This window comes from Pristiophorus japonicus, chromosome 24 (assembly GCF_044704955.1).
Source record: "Pristiophorus japonicus isolate sPriJap1 chromosome 24, sPriJap1.hap1, whole genome shotgun sequence".
NCBI classification, from domain to species: domain Eukaryota; kingdom Metazoa; phylum Chordata; class Chondrichthyes; family Pristiophoridae; genus Pristiophorus; species Pristiophorus japonicus.
In genome coordinates this window covers 14,907,027-14,923,525 of record NC_092000.1, presented here as the reverse complement: position 1 = coordinate 14,923,525, position 16,499 = coordinate 14,907,027, and the positions used below count along the sequence as shown (strand labels likewise).

Here is a 16,499-nt window from a genome sequence, read left to right as displayed (position 1 = left end):
TGCTGGAAACGGTCAGCAGGTCAGGTAGCATCTGTGGAGAGAGAAACAGATTTAACGTTTCAGGTCGATGACCTTCCGTCACAAAAGGTCATCGACCTGCGACGTTAACTCTGTTTCGCTCCAGATGCTGCCCTGACCTGCTGAGAATTTCCAGCATTTTCTGTTTTATTGAAATCTTCAAACTGAAGGTTCAGCAGACGAAGGCAGGAGTGGAAGCAATCCATGAAGATCAGGGAGGTCCCAGGTTTGAGCCCTAGTCTGCGCTCCATTCATTGATCTCGGCCAGTTGAGAAGCTAGAGTTGTCCATAACATCCTGAACTTGGGAGCGGATTAACTGACCAGAATTCCCACTTCCGAATCCTACCCAGTGAGCACTGGCCGAAAGTGAGCTTGTCTCGCCTTTGGCTGAACACAGGGTCGGGTTTGGCGGAATTGACACATGTCGTCAAATAGCGTAAATAAGCCAAGCTGACACCTAAAAAAGGTACGCTTGTCCAAGGAACCAGCAGCCCATGGAGCTGTCTATGGAGTTGTGCCCAGCATGAATCACTGTATTCAGGAGAGAATGATAAGAGGGGAAAGTATTACAATAGCCTTACAGACAACACTGCTTGTGTCTCCACTCACTGACCATAAGAACCCATAACATGTAGGGAAAGTTTTCAAATTACACTTTCAGAATCATCATCATAGGCAGTCCCCCGAAGCGAGGATGAGTTGCTTCCACGCTAAAAAAGGATGAGTTCACAGGTGTTTCAATGAAGGACCAAATATTCCAGGTCCCGAACTACATCGGGAAGGGTGGAAGATGCCTGTGCTTGGATTTTTTTAACATGTGGTGGCTGTTGCACACCAGCCACCGCACGGGCTTGACTGTGGCAAGGATTACTCAAGACTAACATGGAGACCAGCTCTGCTGCACAGACTGAGCGTGCACAAATATCGCAGTGTGGGCTGGCCTGTGCTGCCCCTGGGCCATCGTCCCTTCTGGGCCCCAGATTCACACCTCTCCTGGGCCCCCGGTCACTTCCCTCTAAGGACACTTACCGCTCCTTCGTCCCTCTTCCTGTGCCTGCCCGCACTGCAATCAGCGACCTGGCTTCATAGCCGTCGCCCTCCTGCAGCAGCACGCGCTGCTCCCTGAAGTAGCATGCCGCCGCTCCAATGGCCCCGGCCCGCTGATGGTCTTACAGGCCGGGACTGCGCCGATTTCTGGGCCGGGCCGCCGCTCGCTGCTCCCTCCAATGGCCCCAGCCTGCTGATGGTCTTACAGGCCGGGACTGCGCCGATTTCTGGGCCGGGCCGCCGCTCCCGCCAATGGCCCCAGCCGGCTGATGGTTGTGCAGGCCAGGACCGTGCCGATTACTAGAATGGTAAAGACATTACGAGAATGGTACCAGGGTTGTTGGGCTTTGGTTATGTGGATGGACTGGAGGAACCAGGGTTGTTCTCCTTGGAGCAGAGAAGGCTAAGAGGAGATTTGATAGAGGTGTTTAGAATCATGAAGGATTTAGATAGAGTAAAAAAAAAGAGGAGCTTTTTCCAATAGCTGAAGGGTCCAATAACGAGAAGGGCACAGATTTAAGGTGACTGGCAAAAGAACCACACGCAACAGGAGGAAAAACTCTTTTACTCAACGAGTGGTTAGGATTTGGAATGCACTGCCTGGTAGGGTGTTGGATACATAGTCAATTGTAGCCTTCAAAAGAGAATTGGATAAATACTTGAAGGAGAAAAAAATTACAGGGATAAGAGGAAAGAATGGGGGAATGGGACTACTTTGAAAGAGCCGGTGCAGACTCGATGGGCAGAATGGCCTCCTTCTGTGCTGTACTATTCTATGATTCTATGACTTTGGCATCTATCTATTTGTCTATGTAGCCATCTATTGATTATCGATAATAAAGGTCTTGTGTTTAATATGTGCCAGGCACACTTCCAAATAACAAAAGGAGAAGGAAAAGGAATGATTTCATGTTGGTTTCTTCTGGCCTGGAGCCAAATACTTATCAGGTGCCAATCTTTAAATCTTCCTCACCAGCCCTAACTTGCATTTATATAGCGCCTTTAACGTAGTAAAACGTCCCGAGGCACTTAACCTCTAGTTGACCTCAGAATATCCTATATAGGTAGCAGGTGGACAATATGGTCTTAACAAGACAGACCATATTTACACACAACACTTCAGCCACAAAATAATCCACTGTGCATGAGGGACATGACATACCTATCATTATGAAACAATGTGCCATTTATGACCTACTGTGAACAACATTGCAGGAGATACGCTTATGTATTAAAGGTCCATAGTTTAATTGTGTCCATAAAGCAAAAAATTCCATCAAATTTAACTTATTTCCCAGGAACCCCATCAAAATAAATTTAGGTTACTGTTTGAGCACATCGCTCAAAAATATCTTTCCAAATCCCGGCATTGTTTGCCAGCTCTGGTCTCTCTGTTTCGATTGAACTTACATCATAGAAATTTACAGCGCAGAAGGCGGCTGTTCGGCCCATCGTGTCTGTGCCTTCTGACAAAGAGCTATCCAGCCTAATCCCACTTTACAGCTATTGGTCCGTAGTCCAGTGCATATCCAAGTACTTTGTGTGGTAGAGGCAGAAACCCTCAGCACATGTAAAAAGTGCTTGGATGTGCACTTGAAGTGCCGTAACTTACAAGACTATGGACCATGACTTGGAAGGTGGGATTAGGCTGGATGGCTCTTTGTTGGCCAGCGCGGAAACGATGGACCAAAATGGCCTCCTTCCGTGATGTAAATTTCTATGATTCTAAACCAATGGGCTGTGGGCTCTGTCGATTTAACTTCATAACCGTTTCAGGCAGTGAGTTCCAGATCCACCACCCTCTGGGTGAAAAGATTTTTCCTCAAATCCCCTCTAAACCTCCTAGCAATTACTTTAAATTGGTAGTAATTATGTCCTAAAGCTCATCTTGAGCACCGCCACTACTACCACGAAGAAATGTCCGTCCATCAGCTCAGCAATGAATTCGCCCGATGGTTGTGGGTTCTGGCTGATTCAGTCCTCTATACCCTTTTCTGTGACAAGCTACTCTTAATGTTGCCTATCCAGGGCTCTCTTGGTCTTCCTGTTCCATGTCCCTCTGTGTGCAAGGCCATGGCAAGTATTCTAGCCGTTTCCATTCTCGAAACGTGCCGACCTCATCACAGTTGTCTATGTATACCTACCTCATGTGACAGGATTCCACTGTGCCTTGGCTAATATGTACTGGGAAAGGCATCTCCACAGTACATCTGCATGTGGCACTGTCATGTATTCAACTGTCATTGTAACCCATGTATAAACTGACCTAAGTTGTACACCGTGAGAACACTGACCACCAGGTGGTGAACTTGTGGGAGACACTCCTAACCTGGACTTTCAGGTATAAAAAGGGAAGCTCCACCCATCTTCTCCACTTCAGTGCTGGCTAATAAAGGTTACTGGTCACAGAGTGACCTTCTCTCTAGTATGGGCCTCGTGTGCATTTGTACTGTATAGTAAGGGCATATTAGTGGCGACGAGAAACTGGGATTTAAACCACGCGAGCATGGCCACGAGCAGCACAGACGAGAGGTACTGTTTTGGTGATGATTGGGACAATTTTATTGAGAGACTGCAGCAAAATTTCGTCACGAAGGAATGGCTGGGACAGGATTCGGCCGACAAACGCAGGGCTCATCTCCTGACGGTTTGTGGATCCAGGACGTACTCCCTGATGAAGGACCTTCTAGCGCCAGAGAAGCCGGCGGACAAGACTTTTGAAGAGCTCAGTAAGTTGATCGGGGAACACCTTAAACCAGCGAGCAACATGCACATGGCGAGACATCGGTTTTACATGCACCAATGGCGAGAAGAGCAAAGTGTTCCAGACTTCGTGGCAGACCTCCAGCGACTGGCCAGCCTATGTAAGTTCCCAGATGCATGCAGAGCGGAGATGCTGCGAGACTTTTTTATTGAGGGCATCGGGCACGCTGGGGTTTTCAGGAAATTGATTGAGACCAAAGACTTGACCCTGGAAACGGCGGCTTTAATAGCCCAGACATTTATCTCAGGGGAGGAAGAGACCAGAATGATGTTTGACAAAAATCGTGGTTTAAATGCAGCAAATGGACAGGGAGTCAACATTGTTAACGCGGCACACAGTTCTCCAGACAGACAGGGGCAATTGGACATGCCCGAGCATGTAGTCAAACCCAAAGGGGGAAATTCAACAGAGATAATAGCGAGCTGAACGGCGATTCATGCCATCGCAAGGGACAATGCGACCAGTAATGGGGCCATCAACACCTGTCAATGGTGCGTTTAAGGACAGTTACAGAGACAGTTAGAGACGATCGACTGGTAATGGACCTTTTGTTTCCAACAACAGCTCATGTTGGAGGTGTGGAGGCAAACACACAGCCAGAGCTTGCAGGTATCAGCAATATACCTGTAGAAACTGCAACGTCAGCGGTCACTTGGCCTGCAGCCAGGTTGATGTACGAGGAGGACGGGCCTGATGTAAGCCCCACAAGGCCAAATGGACACTGGGGGAAATCGCTGGAAGCTGAAGTTCAGCGAGTTCATGTGGAGCACATATACAGTTCATACACCAGGACGCCACCGATAATGATGAAAGTGCTCCTCAATGGCATCCCAATATCAATGGAGCTAGACACGGGGGCCAGCCAGTCCCTGATGAGTATCAAGGCCAGGAGGCCAAAATTATTGCTGATTGACGCATAGCTACGGACATCTACAAAGCAGATCATTCCGGTGCTAGGCAGCGCCACGGTAGTCGTGACACACAAAGATTCGGAGAACAGGTTGCCACTCTGGATTGTTCCGGGGGATGGTCCCACATTACTGGGGAGGAGTTGGCTTGCTGTCATGAACTGGAAATGGGGCGATGTCAATGCAATTTCTTCTGTGGAGCGAATATCATGCTCACAGATCCTGGACAAATTCGACTCACTATTTCAACCCAGCATTGGCACTTTCATGGGGACCAAGGTAGTGATTCACATAAACCCGGACGCCAGGCCAGTACACCACAAGGCCAGAGCGGTGCCGTACTTGATGCGGGAAAAGATAGAAGGCGAATTGGACCGCCTGCTGAGGGAAGGCATCATCTCGCCAGTCGAATTCAGTGACTGGGTGAGCCCGATTGTGCCGGTGCTCAAGGCGGATGGGTCGGTCAGGATATGTGGTGATTACAAGGCCACCATCAATTGGGTGTCACTCGAAGACCAGTACTCGCTACCGAGAGCGGAGGACCTCTTTGCGACGCTATCCGGTGGCAAACTTTTTTCAAAATTGGAACTGACCTCAGCTTACATGACCCAGGTGCTGGCGAGTGAGTGGAAGAAGCTGACCACTATCACGACACACAAGGAGCTGTTTGAGTACAACAGATGTCCGTTCGGGATTCGCTCGGCCGCCGCGATCTTTCAACGAATCATGGAAAGTCTCCTCAAGTCGATTCCAAGGACGGTGGTTTTTCAAAACGACATCCTCATCTTGGGTCACGAAACTGAAGAACACCTCCACAACCTGGAGAAGGTGCAACGCAGATTGGACCAGGTAAGTCTGCTACTGAAAAAGGCGAAGTGCGTCTTCCTAGCTCCAGAGGTAGAATTCCTGGGGATGAGGGTTGCAGCAGACGGGATCAGACCTACTGCATCCAAAATGGAATCGATCCAGAGAGCACCCAGACCTCGTAATACGACGGAGCTGCGTTCGTTCCTGGGGCTCCTGAACTATTTTGGTAACTTTCTTCCCAAATTGAGCACGCTGCTAGAGCCGCTACACGTGCTCCTACGCAAAGGTCGCAAATGGGTCTGGGGGGACAGCCAGGAAAGGGCTTTTTGATAGAGCATGCAATTTGTTATGCTCCAACAATCTGTTAACGCTATATGGCCCATGTAAGAAACTTATTTTAACGTCCAATGCGTCGTCCTATGGGGTCGGGTGTGTGTTGCAGCATGTTAATGCCAAGGGTCAGTTACAGCCGGTAGCTTATGCCTCCAGAAGTCTGTCCCAGGCAGAAAGGGGCTATGGGATGGTAGCATGTATATATACAGTAAAGAAAATGCACCAGTATCTGTTTGGCAGGAAATTTGAGCTGGAGACAGATCACAAACCCCTAACGTTCTTTTTGGCCGACAACAAGGCCATAAATGCAAATGCATCGGCCCGCTTACAGAAGTGGACACTCACATTAGCCGCCTATGACTATACAATTCGGCACAGACCGGGCACTGAAAACTGTGCCGATGCACTCAGCAGGCTCCCACTAGCCACCACCGAGGGGCAACCGAGCATGCTGCTGAGATGGTCATGGCTGTTGAAGCTTTCGAAAGCGAAGGCTCGCCTGTGACAGCCCGTCAGATCAAAGTCTGGACAAATAGAGACCCGCTACTGACTTTAGTCAAAAAATGTGTCCTGAATGGGGACTGGGCAGTCACATACGGGGCATGCCCTGAGGAATTTAAACCATTTCACAGGCGCAAGGATGAACTCTCGATTCAGGCTGATTGCCTACTATGGGGAAACCGAGTAGTCATGCCCCAGATGGGCAGAGAGGCGTTCATCCGAGAACTCCACAATGAGCACCCGGGCATTGTCATGATGAAGGCAATTGTCAGGTCACACATTTGGTGGCCAGGGATAGATGCAGACCTGGAACTTTGTGTTCGCAGGTGCAACACGTGTGCCCAGCTGGGCAATGCGCCCAGGGAAGCCTCCCTTAGCCCCTGGTCCTGGCCCGCCAAGCCATGGTCACGCATCCATGTGGACTACGTGGGTCCTTTCATGGGAAAAATGTTTTTGGTTGTAGTAAACGCCTACTCCAAATGGATCAAGTGTGACATTCTCAATTCAAGCACATCCTCTGCCACGGTAGAAAGTCTACGGGCAATGTTCGCCGCTCATGGTCTACTGGACGTCTTGGTCAGCGACAATGGCCAATGCTTTACAAGCATTGAATTCCAGGACTTCATGGCAGGAAATGGTATCAACCATGTCAGAATGGCACCGTTCAAGCCGGCCTCAAATGGCCAGGCGGAACGAGCATTGCAGATAATCAAACAGGGGATGCTCAGAATCCAAGGGGGTTCCCTACAAAGCCGCCTATCACGCCTCCTGTTGGCCAATAGATCCCGACCACACTCGCTCACAGGGGTTCCACCCGCAGAGCTGCTAATGAAAAGGACGCTCAAAACCCGGTTATCCCTTATACACCCCACCATGAAAGAAATTATTGAGAGCAGGCGCCAGTCACAATGTGACTACCATGACAGGAATGCGAGGGCGCGATGTATTGATGTCAATGAACATGTCTTTGTCCTCAACTACGCTGCAGGGCCTAAATGGCTCGCAGGCACCGTGGTTGCCAAAGAGGGGAATAGGATTCTGGTAGTTAAACTTACCAATGGACAAATCTGCCGCAAACACGTGGATCAAACAAAAAGGAGGTTCAGCAACCCCATAGAAGAAGCAGAGGAAGAACACGATATAGAGTTCACTTCTCCACAAACGACCGAACACCGGAACCAAGTGGAGGAGAGCCCAGTCACTGTGGGCAGTCCAGACAGGCCTGAGGCACCGCAAACAGCAGACACTCAGGCCAGCGCCCAACAACCGGAGCCCCAACTCAGGCGCGTAAACCACAAGGGTGCGTAAACCACCAGAGAGACTTAACCTGTGATCCCAATAAGACTTTGTGGGGGGGGGTGGTGATGTCATGTATTCAACTGTCATTGTAATCCATGTATAAACTGACCTAAATAGTACACTGTGAGAACACTGACCACTAGGTGGTGAACTTGTGGGAGACACTCCTAACCTGGACTTTCAGGTATAAAAGGGGAAGCTGCACCCACCTTCTCCTCTTCAGTGCTGGCTAATAAAGGTTACTGGTCACAGAGTGACCTTCTCTCGAGTATGGGCCTCGTGTGCATTTGTACTGTATAGTAAGGACATATTAGGCACAGATCAGATTTAGAGAGGAGATTTATAAGGATGTTGCCTGGACTGGAGAATTCTAGCTATGAGGAAAAATTGGATAGGCTGGGTTTGTTTTCTTTGGAACAGAGGAGGCTGGAGAGAGACCTTATTGCGGTGTATAAAATTATGAGGGGCCTAGATAGATTGGATAGGACGGACCTATTTCCCTTAGCAGAGGGGTCAACAACCAGGCGGCATAGATTTAAAGTAATTGGCAGGAAGTTTAGAGGGGATTTGAGCGGAATTTTTGTCACCCAGAAGCTGGTGGGGGTCTGGAACTCACTGCCTGAAAGGGTGGTAGAGGCAGAAACCCTCACCACATTTAAAAAGTGCTTGGATGTGCATTTAAAGGGCTGTAACCTACAGGGCTACAAACCAAGACGTGGAAAGTGGGATTGTGCTGGATAGCTCTTTGTCGATCAGTGCTGAAACGATGGGCCGAAATGACCTCCTTCCATGATGTAAAGAGAAAAAGGTTAGTAAAGTCAAATGTAGGTCCCCTGCAGTCAGAATCAGGGGAAGTCATAACGGGGAACAAAGAAATGGCGGACCAAATGAACAAGTACTTTGGTTCGGTATTCACTAAGGAGGACACTAACAACATTCCGGATATAAGAAGGGTCAGAGGGTCTAGTAAGGAGGAGGAACTGAGGGAAATCTTTATTAGTCGGGAAATTGTGTTGGGGAAATTGATGGGATTGAAGGCCGATAAATCTCCAGGGACTGATGGACTGCATCCCAGAGTACTTAAGGAGGTGGCCTTGGAAATAGCGGATGCATTGACAGTCATTTTCCAACATTCCATTGACTCTGGATCAGTTCCTATCGAGTGGAGGGTAGCCAATGTAACCCCACTTTTTAAAAAAGGAGGGAGAGAAAACAGGGAATTATAGACCAGTCAGCCTGACCTCAGTAGTGGGTAAGATGATGGAATCAATTATTAAGGATGTCATAGCAGCGCATTTGATAGGTCCAAGTCAGCATGGATTTGTGAAAGGGAAATCATGCTTGACAAATCTTCTGGAATTTTTTAAGGATGTTTCCAGTAGAGTGGACAAGGGAGAACCATTTGATGTGGTATATTTGGACTTTCAGAAGGCTTTTGACAAGGTTCCACACAAGAGATTAATGTGCAAAGTTAAAGCACATGGGATTGGGGGTAGTGTGCTGACATGGATTGAGAAATGGTTGTCAGACAGGAAGCAAAGAGTAGGAGTAAATGGGTACTTTTCAGAATGGCAGGCAGTGACTAGTGGGGTACCGCAGGATTCTGTGCTGGGGCTCCAGCTGTTTACACTGTACATTAATGATTTAGACGAGGGGATTAAATGCAGTAGCTCCAAATTTGCGGATGACACTAAGTTAGGTAGCAGTGTGAGCTGCGAGGAGGATGCTATGAGGCTGCAGAGCGTCTTGGATAGGTTAGGTGAGTGGGCAAATGCATGGCAGATGAAGTATAATGTAGATAAATGTGAGGTTGTCCATTTTGGTGGTAAAAACAGAGAGACAGATCTGAATGGTGACAGATTAGGAAAAGGGGAGGTGCAACGAGAACTGGGTGTCATGGTACATCAGGCATTGAAGGTTGGCATGCAGGTACAGCAGGCGGTTAAGAAAGCAAATGGCATATTGGCCTTCATAGCGAGGGGATTTGAGTACAGGGGCAGGGAGGTGTTGCTACAGTTGTACAGGGCCTTGGTGAAGCCACACCTGGAGTATTGTATACAGTTTTGGTCTCCTAACCTGAGGAAGGACATTCTTGTTATTGAGGGAGTGCAGCGAAGGTTCACCAGACTGATTCCCGGGATGGCGGGATTGACCCATCAAGAAAGACTAAATCAACTGGGCTTGTATTCACTGGAGTTCAGAAGAATGAGAGGGGACCTTATAGAAACGTTTAAAATTCTGATGGATTTAGACAGGTTAGATGCAGGAAGAATGTTCACAATGTTGGGGAAGTCCAGAACCAGGGGTCACAGTCTAAGGATAAGGGGTAAGCCATTTAGGACCAAGATGAGGAGAAACTTCTTCACCCAGAGAGTGGTGAACCTGTGGAATTCTCTACCACAGAAAGTTGTTGAGGCCAATTCACTAAATATATTCAAAAAGGAGTTAGATGTAGTCCTTACTACTAGGGGGATCAAGGGGTATGGCGAGAAAGCAGGAATGGGGTACTGAAGTTGCATGTTCAGCCATTAACTCATTGAATGGCGGTGCAGGCTAGAAGGGCCGAATGGCCTACTCTTGCACCTATTTTCTATGTTTCTATGTTTCTATGTAAATTTCTATGATTCTATATTACTGGGTTGTGGGCTCTATGAGTAACATGTTACATTCCATAATTTCAAAAGCTTCAGTCAAGTTCGGCTTTACAAAGCAATTTGCATCCCTTCATTACAATCTGATCACTTTTTCACACTCACAGCATGGAATGCATCGCAGAAATAAAAGGTGCAAGATTTTTTTTTTTGTTTTCTCTCAGCCGTCAAGAGTGTGTGAAGATCCTCCGTCGTTCTGCTGGACGGAAGCTTCTGGAACAATTCTGCCTGAATGGAGGTACGGATGTTCTGGCACTGGCTGCAACTGCAGCATTCAGGCCACTGGAGCGAGGAATGAGTTATGCGAGAACGCGCACAACCTAGCCTAAGAAGAAGACATTGAGATGGCAAACATACAGTGACCGAGGCAGATTCAAAGTGTTTAGAAATAGGAATGTAGGTCTCATCACCATAGGCAGTCCCTCGGAATCGAGGAAGACTTGCCTCCACTCTAAAAGTGAGTTCTGAGGTAACTGAACAGTCCAATGCGGCAATTACAGTCTCTGTCCCAGGTGGGACAGACAGTTGTTGACGGAAAGGGTGGGTGGGAAGAACGATAGAGTACAGGGAACCATTCAGTCCATCCTGCCGACTCTTTAAAAGAGCTATCCAATTAGTCCCACTCCCTCTGTTCTTTTCTCCGTAGCCCTGAAAATGTTTCCCCTTCCAAGTATTTATCCAATTTCCTTTTGGAATTTATCACCAAATCTGCTTTCATCGCCCTTTCAAGGCATGCAATTCCAGATTACAACAAATTCTCTTCCTCTCCCCTCTGGTTCATTTGCCAATTACCTCAAATCTGGGTCCCCTGGTTACTGACCCTCCTACCACTGGAAACAGTATCTCCTTATTTACTCTATCGCAACACTTCCGCACTGGAGGAGAACCCTCACAGCTTCTCTAACCTCTCCACATAACTAAAGTCGTGCTTCCCTGTTATCAATCTAGTGAATCTCCATTGGACCCTCCTAGGCCTTAACCTTCTCTCTCGTTCTCTATATATATATCTAAGATGCCAGATAACTCAGAGTAATGTGAAACAACTCCATATTGATTTTTTTTTTCTCCCTTTGTTGTGCAGAACATTAGACAACTATGGAGCCATGTAGGTCAGAAAAAATGACAATTACAAAAGTCATATGACAGTGAGTGTCATTGATCAGTAAACAAATCCCAGAATCAGAATGCTAAGAGAGAAGGTTGCTATGGAACTGGCAACAAAGTTTTGAATGATGCTTCTCTCCTCCAATAAGCATCAGTGAGCTCAGATAGGTTCCAATTTCGAGCCCTACTTGGTATTTTTAGCTGCTCTCATGTGAGGTGGCAGGAATGGGCACTAAAACTGGCCTCAGCATCCACAAGCTGGAGGGGGGTTAAACCAATTTCTTCACCCCCCCCTCCACCCCCACCCCCACTCCCACCTCCCCTGTTGTGACTCCTTGCTGCAGTCTGAATAAACTGTCCATCAGATGACAAAAGGACTTAGCTCCATTGTGATGCTCCAAGCCAGGGTCCATCAAGCTGCCCGCACTCACTGTCCAGGGGCACACATGAAGACCTGTGTCAACTGCAAGCCAACCAGCACCTGCAGAAATGAACGACGAGGAGGAAGTACCTGTAAAATCTCAGGATGAGGTGGAACCGGAACCTGGGGAACCAGCACCGGAGGATCCAGCAGCTGAGGAAACAACGGAGGCGGAACCAGCTCCGGAGGAACCAGCACTGGAGGAAACAGCACTGGAGGAAACAGCACTGGAGGAACCAGCTTTAGAGGAACCAGCGCCGGAGGAACCAGCACCGGAGGAACCAGCACCGGAGGAAACAGCACTGGAGGAAACAGCACTGGAGGAACCAGCTTTAGAGGAACCAGCGCCGGAGGAACCAGCACCGGAGGAACCAGCACCGGAAGAACCAGCACTAGAGGAACCAGCTTTAGAGGAACCAGCTTTAGAGGAACCAGCACCGGTGGCAACCCCGGAGCAGGAGGAGGAAACTGGTGCCAAAACTCCGGAACAGGAGGCAGCTGGTGTCAAAACGCCAGAGGAAACTGGTGCCAAAACTCCGGAACAGGAGGCAGCTGGTGTCAAAACGCCGGAGGAAGCTGGTGCCAAAACTCCGGAACAGGAGGCAGCAGGTGTCAAAACGCCGGAGGCAGCAGGTGTCAAAACACCGGAGGCAGCTGGTGTCAAAACGCCAGAGGAAGCTGGTGCCAAAACTCCGGAACAGGAGGCAGCAGGTGTCAAAACTCCAGAGGCAGCAGGTGTCAAAACTCCAGAGGCAGCAGGTGTCAAAACTCCAGAGGCAGCAGGTGTCAAAACTCCAGAGGCAGCAGGAGTCAAAACTCCAGAGGCAGCAGGAGTCAAAACTCCAGAGGCAGCAGGTGTCAAAACTCCAGAGGCAGCAGGTGTCAAAACTCCAGAGGCAGCAGGAGTCAAAACTCCAGAGGCAGCAGGAGTCAAAACTCCAGAGGCGGCAGGTGTCAAAACTCCAGAGGCGGCAGGAGTCAAAACTCCAGAGGCAGCAGGAGTCAAAACTCCAGAGGCGGCAGGTGTCAAAACTCCAGAGGCAGCAGGAGTCAAAACTCCAGAGGCAGCAGGAGTCAAAACTCCAGAGGCGGCAGGTGTCAAAACTCCAGAGGCGGCAGGTGTCAAAACTCCAGAGGCAGCAGGAGTCAAAACTCCAGAGGCGGCAGGTGTCAAAACTCCAGTGGCGGCAGGTGTCAAAACTCCAGAGGCAGCAGGTGTCAAAACTCCAGAGGCGGCAGGTGTCAAAACTCCAGTGGCGGCAGGTGTCAAAACCCCGGAAAAGCAGGAGGTAAAACCTGAGGAAGCCCAGGTGAAGCAAGCGGCACCACCTCCGGCAGAGCAGAAACAGGCGGAGGCAGCACCAGCAGAAAAGCAGAAACAGGAGGAGGGTGAAACCTGCGAAAAACCAAAACCAGCAGAAGACGGCACTGGTGAAAAAGCCAAACCAGCAGAAGACACAAAACCACTAGCAGAGGGCACCTGTCCAAAAGAAAAACCAGCAGAAGATAGCACTGCTGCAAAAGCAAAACCAGCAGAAGACACAAAACCACGAGGAGAGGACGCCTGTCCAAAAGAAAAACCAGCAGAAGATAGCACTGCTGCAAAAGCAAAACCAGCAGAAGACACAAAACCACGAGGAGAGGACGCCTGTCCAAAAGAAAAACCAGCAGAAGATAGCACTGCTGCAAAAGCAAAACCAGCAGAAGACATAAAACCACTAGGAGAGAACGCCTGTCCAAAAGAAAAACCAGCAAAAGATACAAAGGCAAAACTAGCAGATGTCAGTGGCTGTAAATACAAAGAACCAAAAGAACCAGCACAAGTCTGGGGCAGTGGAAAATCAAGGCCAAAAGAATGCAAGCCCTGTTCAGAATTAGAACCAGAACAAGTCAATGCCGGTAAAAACACAAAACCAACAGAAGTCGGTGGCTGTAAGTACAGAGAACCAGCAGGAGGCAGCACCCATAGAAACACAGAACCAGCAGCAGCCAGCACTTATGGGCAGACAAAACCAGCAGAGACCTGCAACAATGGGAAAGCAAAGCCATCAGCAGTTTGCAACTGTGGGCGCCCAAAAGTACCAGGAGCCAGAAACTGTGAATCTGCACAGACAACATCAACCAAAACCCACGGAGCCGCACAGCCAACGTTATTCTGCAGTTGCGGAAACCCCAAACCAGCAGGAGCCAAAACCTGTGGGAACCCAAAACCCTAAGCACCAGGATCACCCACCATTAAATGGGTTTGGGATAGCCTGAACCCAGCTTTTTTTATGGATGGACCTACAGCACGGGACAACCCTCAATTTACCAACATTACTCAAGAGATGCAGCTTTAATTAATGCGATGAAAAATGGAAAAGTGTGAGTGTAAATATGGGGCTCGGGTTAGAGGCTGGCGCAGATCAGGGAACTCTACTCTGCATGCAACAAGGTCACACCTGGGCCGAGAACACCCATATTGTCACTGAAATATTTCATTCCTCAGCACCTGAGCAGAAAACAATTCTCATCAAATCCACCACCACCCCAAGTCAATGAAGAAAATCCATGGCCACAAGAGGGAGATGTGAATGGAGTCTTTAATGTAAGTGGCGGGCTCCACATCCAGGTACCGAGGCACCCCAGTTACCATCTCATGTAAGTGCACATCTAGTGCGGCTATGTACTGTTAACAGGAGGAGGGCATGTTCAACCCATTTGATCTCATTCTTGCAGATTACCAACCTTACCATCTTCTCACCACACCAGGACGGCTCAGATGTATCTCCCTTTATCAGATCTCACATCACGCGACAATCCACTTGACCACCACTGCCTTCTCATCTGGTCCGTCGCACAGATCTGCCCCGCTGGTTCAGGGATCCTACTGGTGTGCAGACTGAAGGAAAACCTATCCCGCGCTCCACTGCTGTTACAGGTCAGCGTCTCACTGGGAGCTTTTGGTGCACAAAAGACAAATTTAATTGGTATCTAAGATGGTTCCGACAGAGGATGTTGAAAATGAAAGGAAATGGTAACTATGTGGACAAATACTCAGCCAGCGAGCCCGGGCACCTTCATTTGAAGAACTTCCTTCCTCCCCCTATCCTTGTATTCTTCATTTTAGTGAGCTTTTATTTTCTTTGTGTGAATTCTTTGCTCATCTGTCAGTGTCGGAACTCTGAACATCCCCCTATTCTAGAGACAGTGTCAGCACCAACTACTCACAAGTCAGATATGATGCACTTAGATGCAAAGGAACATAGGAACAGGAGTTGGCCATTCAGCCCCTTCTGCCTTTCAGTGAGATCATGGGCGATCTTCATCCTAACTCCAGCCACCTGTCTTGGCTCAATAATCGCCTAATACCCTTGCAAAGTAAGACTTCCTCTTCCAAGTTTGCCTTATTCCAAACTTTCAAGGTGTCGTTCCCCCACCATGTGCAACACTAACCTGTGGATTGGATGGTCTAGAGTGCATCTAGGTCATGTAGATGTAAAGTAAAGCTCCCTCGATTTTACTTCAATGTATATGCTCAAGATAGTTTTGGATGAAGACGCTTGTTCGACCCATTTGATCTCATTCTTACAGAATACCAATCCTATCTTCTCATTACAGCATCTAGCTACTTCTTAAACTAGTCCCAATGTCCCAGCCTCAACAAACGTCAACCTCAGAAGAACAGCCCCATAGTTACTGCATCAGTGTCACTTCTGTCCTCAGTGGCAGTCATCATTGTGCATGGACACCCCCTAGAGTAGCACAAGAGATTCCTCTTGGAGCCCGTGCGACGTGAGCATTAGTCGAATTTGCTTTGAGATCCATCCTGGGACTAGTGGTCCTTCTAGGGTTTATTTCACCTCCTGGAGACATCGGAATCATGGACAAGTACAAGACCATTGCTGCTAGCCGTGATCATGTTAGAAAATCTTGGTGTGCGATAATACTGACCTCATGGAAAGTGGTCATTCACAACTGAGTAAGCTAGCCTGGACTATGTTGGCAATAAAGAAAGGTGCACTGGCTCAGACTGAGGTTATGTATGTTGATGAATTTATTTCTGGGGGGGCAGTTAACATGTCAACTCACTGTAATCAACAAAGCAAATATGAATGATGAACTACTTTACTAAATCAAGAGAGCTTAAGGCAGTAGAGCTGAACCACAGATCACATTTTGTAGCATTCAGTCACGTTTTGGTGAAGATGAAACAAGCTCTAGAGGTGGTGCAGAGATGCTCATCTCGAATTGAGGTACGAGATAAGACAGTGGGAAAGGAAGCCGCTTAGAAAGGCAGATAAGATAGAAAATGGCATGGGTGTGGTCTATCTGGAACAGGACTTCAAGGTAAGTCATGTGTGCAAGACAAGTGGGGGGGGGGGGGTGCACAAGTTCAAACCGATGAAAGCAAATGTAAGATTGACAGCAGGAAGAACTTCTTCACACAAAGTATGACTAACACTTAGAAGATACTTCTGAATTGGGCAGCAGAGGCAGAAGCCAGACATTCACAAGCCAGTGGATGCTGCAAGGGAGGGACTGCAGGCTTTCCTGTCCAGATAGATGAGCTAAGCTGGCTGACTGGTCTTCCTCTCCTGTACATGTTAGGAAAAAAAGACTTGTATGTATACAGCGCCTTTCACGGCCACCAGATGTCCCAACA

At 48.4% G+C, this 16,499-nt stretch overlaps 1 protein-coding gene across 1 annotated transcript; it reads left to right on the top strand.

Annotated features, from left to right (window-relative positions):
- The first annotated feature begins 11,922 nt into the window (after nucleotides 1-11,922).
- On the top strand, nucleotides 11,923-14,070 carry LOC139237757 (neurofilament heavy polypeptide-like). Its single transcript, XM_070866943.1, has one exon. It carries the CDS (start codon nucleotides 11,923-11,925, stop codon nucleotides 14,068-14,070), a length of 2,148 nt encoding a protein of 715 aa, XP_070723044.1.
- Nucleotides 14,071-16,499: the final 2,429 nt, after the last annotated feature.

Bases quoted from the DNA above. Each gene is read 5' to 3' on its own strand.
- LOC139237757 (XM_070866943.1), top strand. From the start codon at position 11,923: ATGAACGACGAGGAGGAAGTACCTGTAAAATCTCAGGATGAGGTGGAA.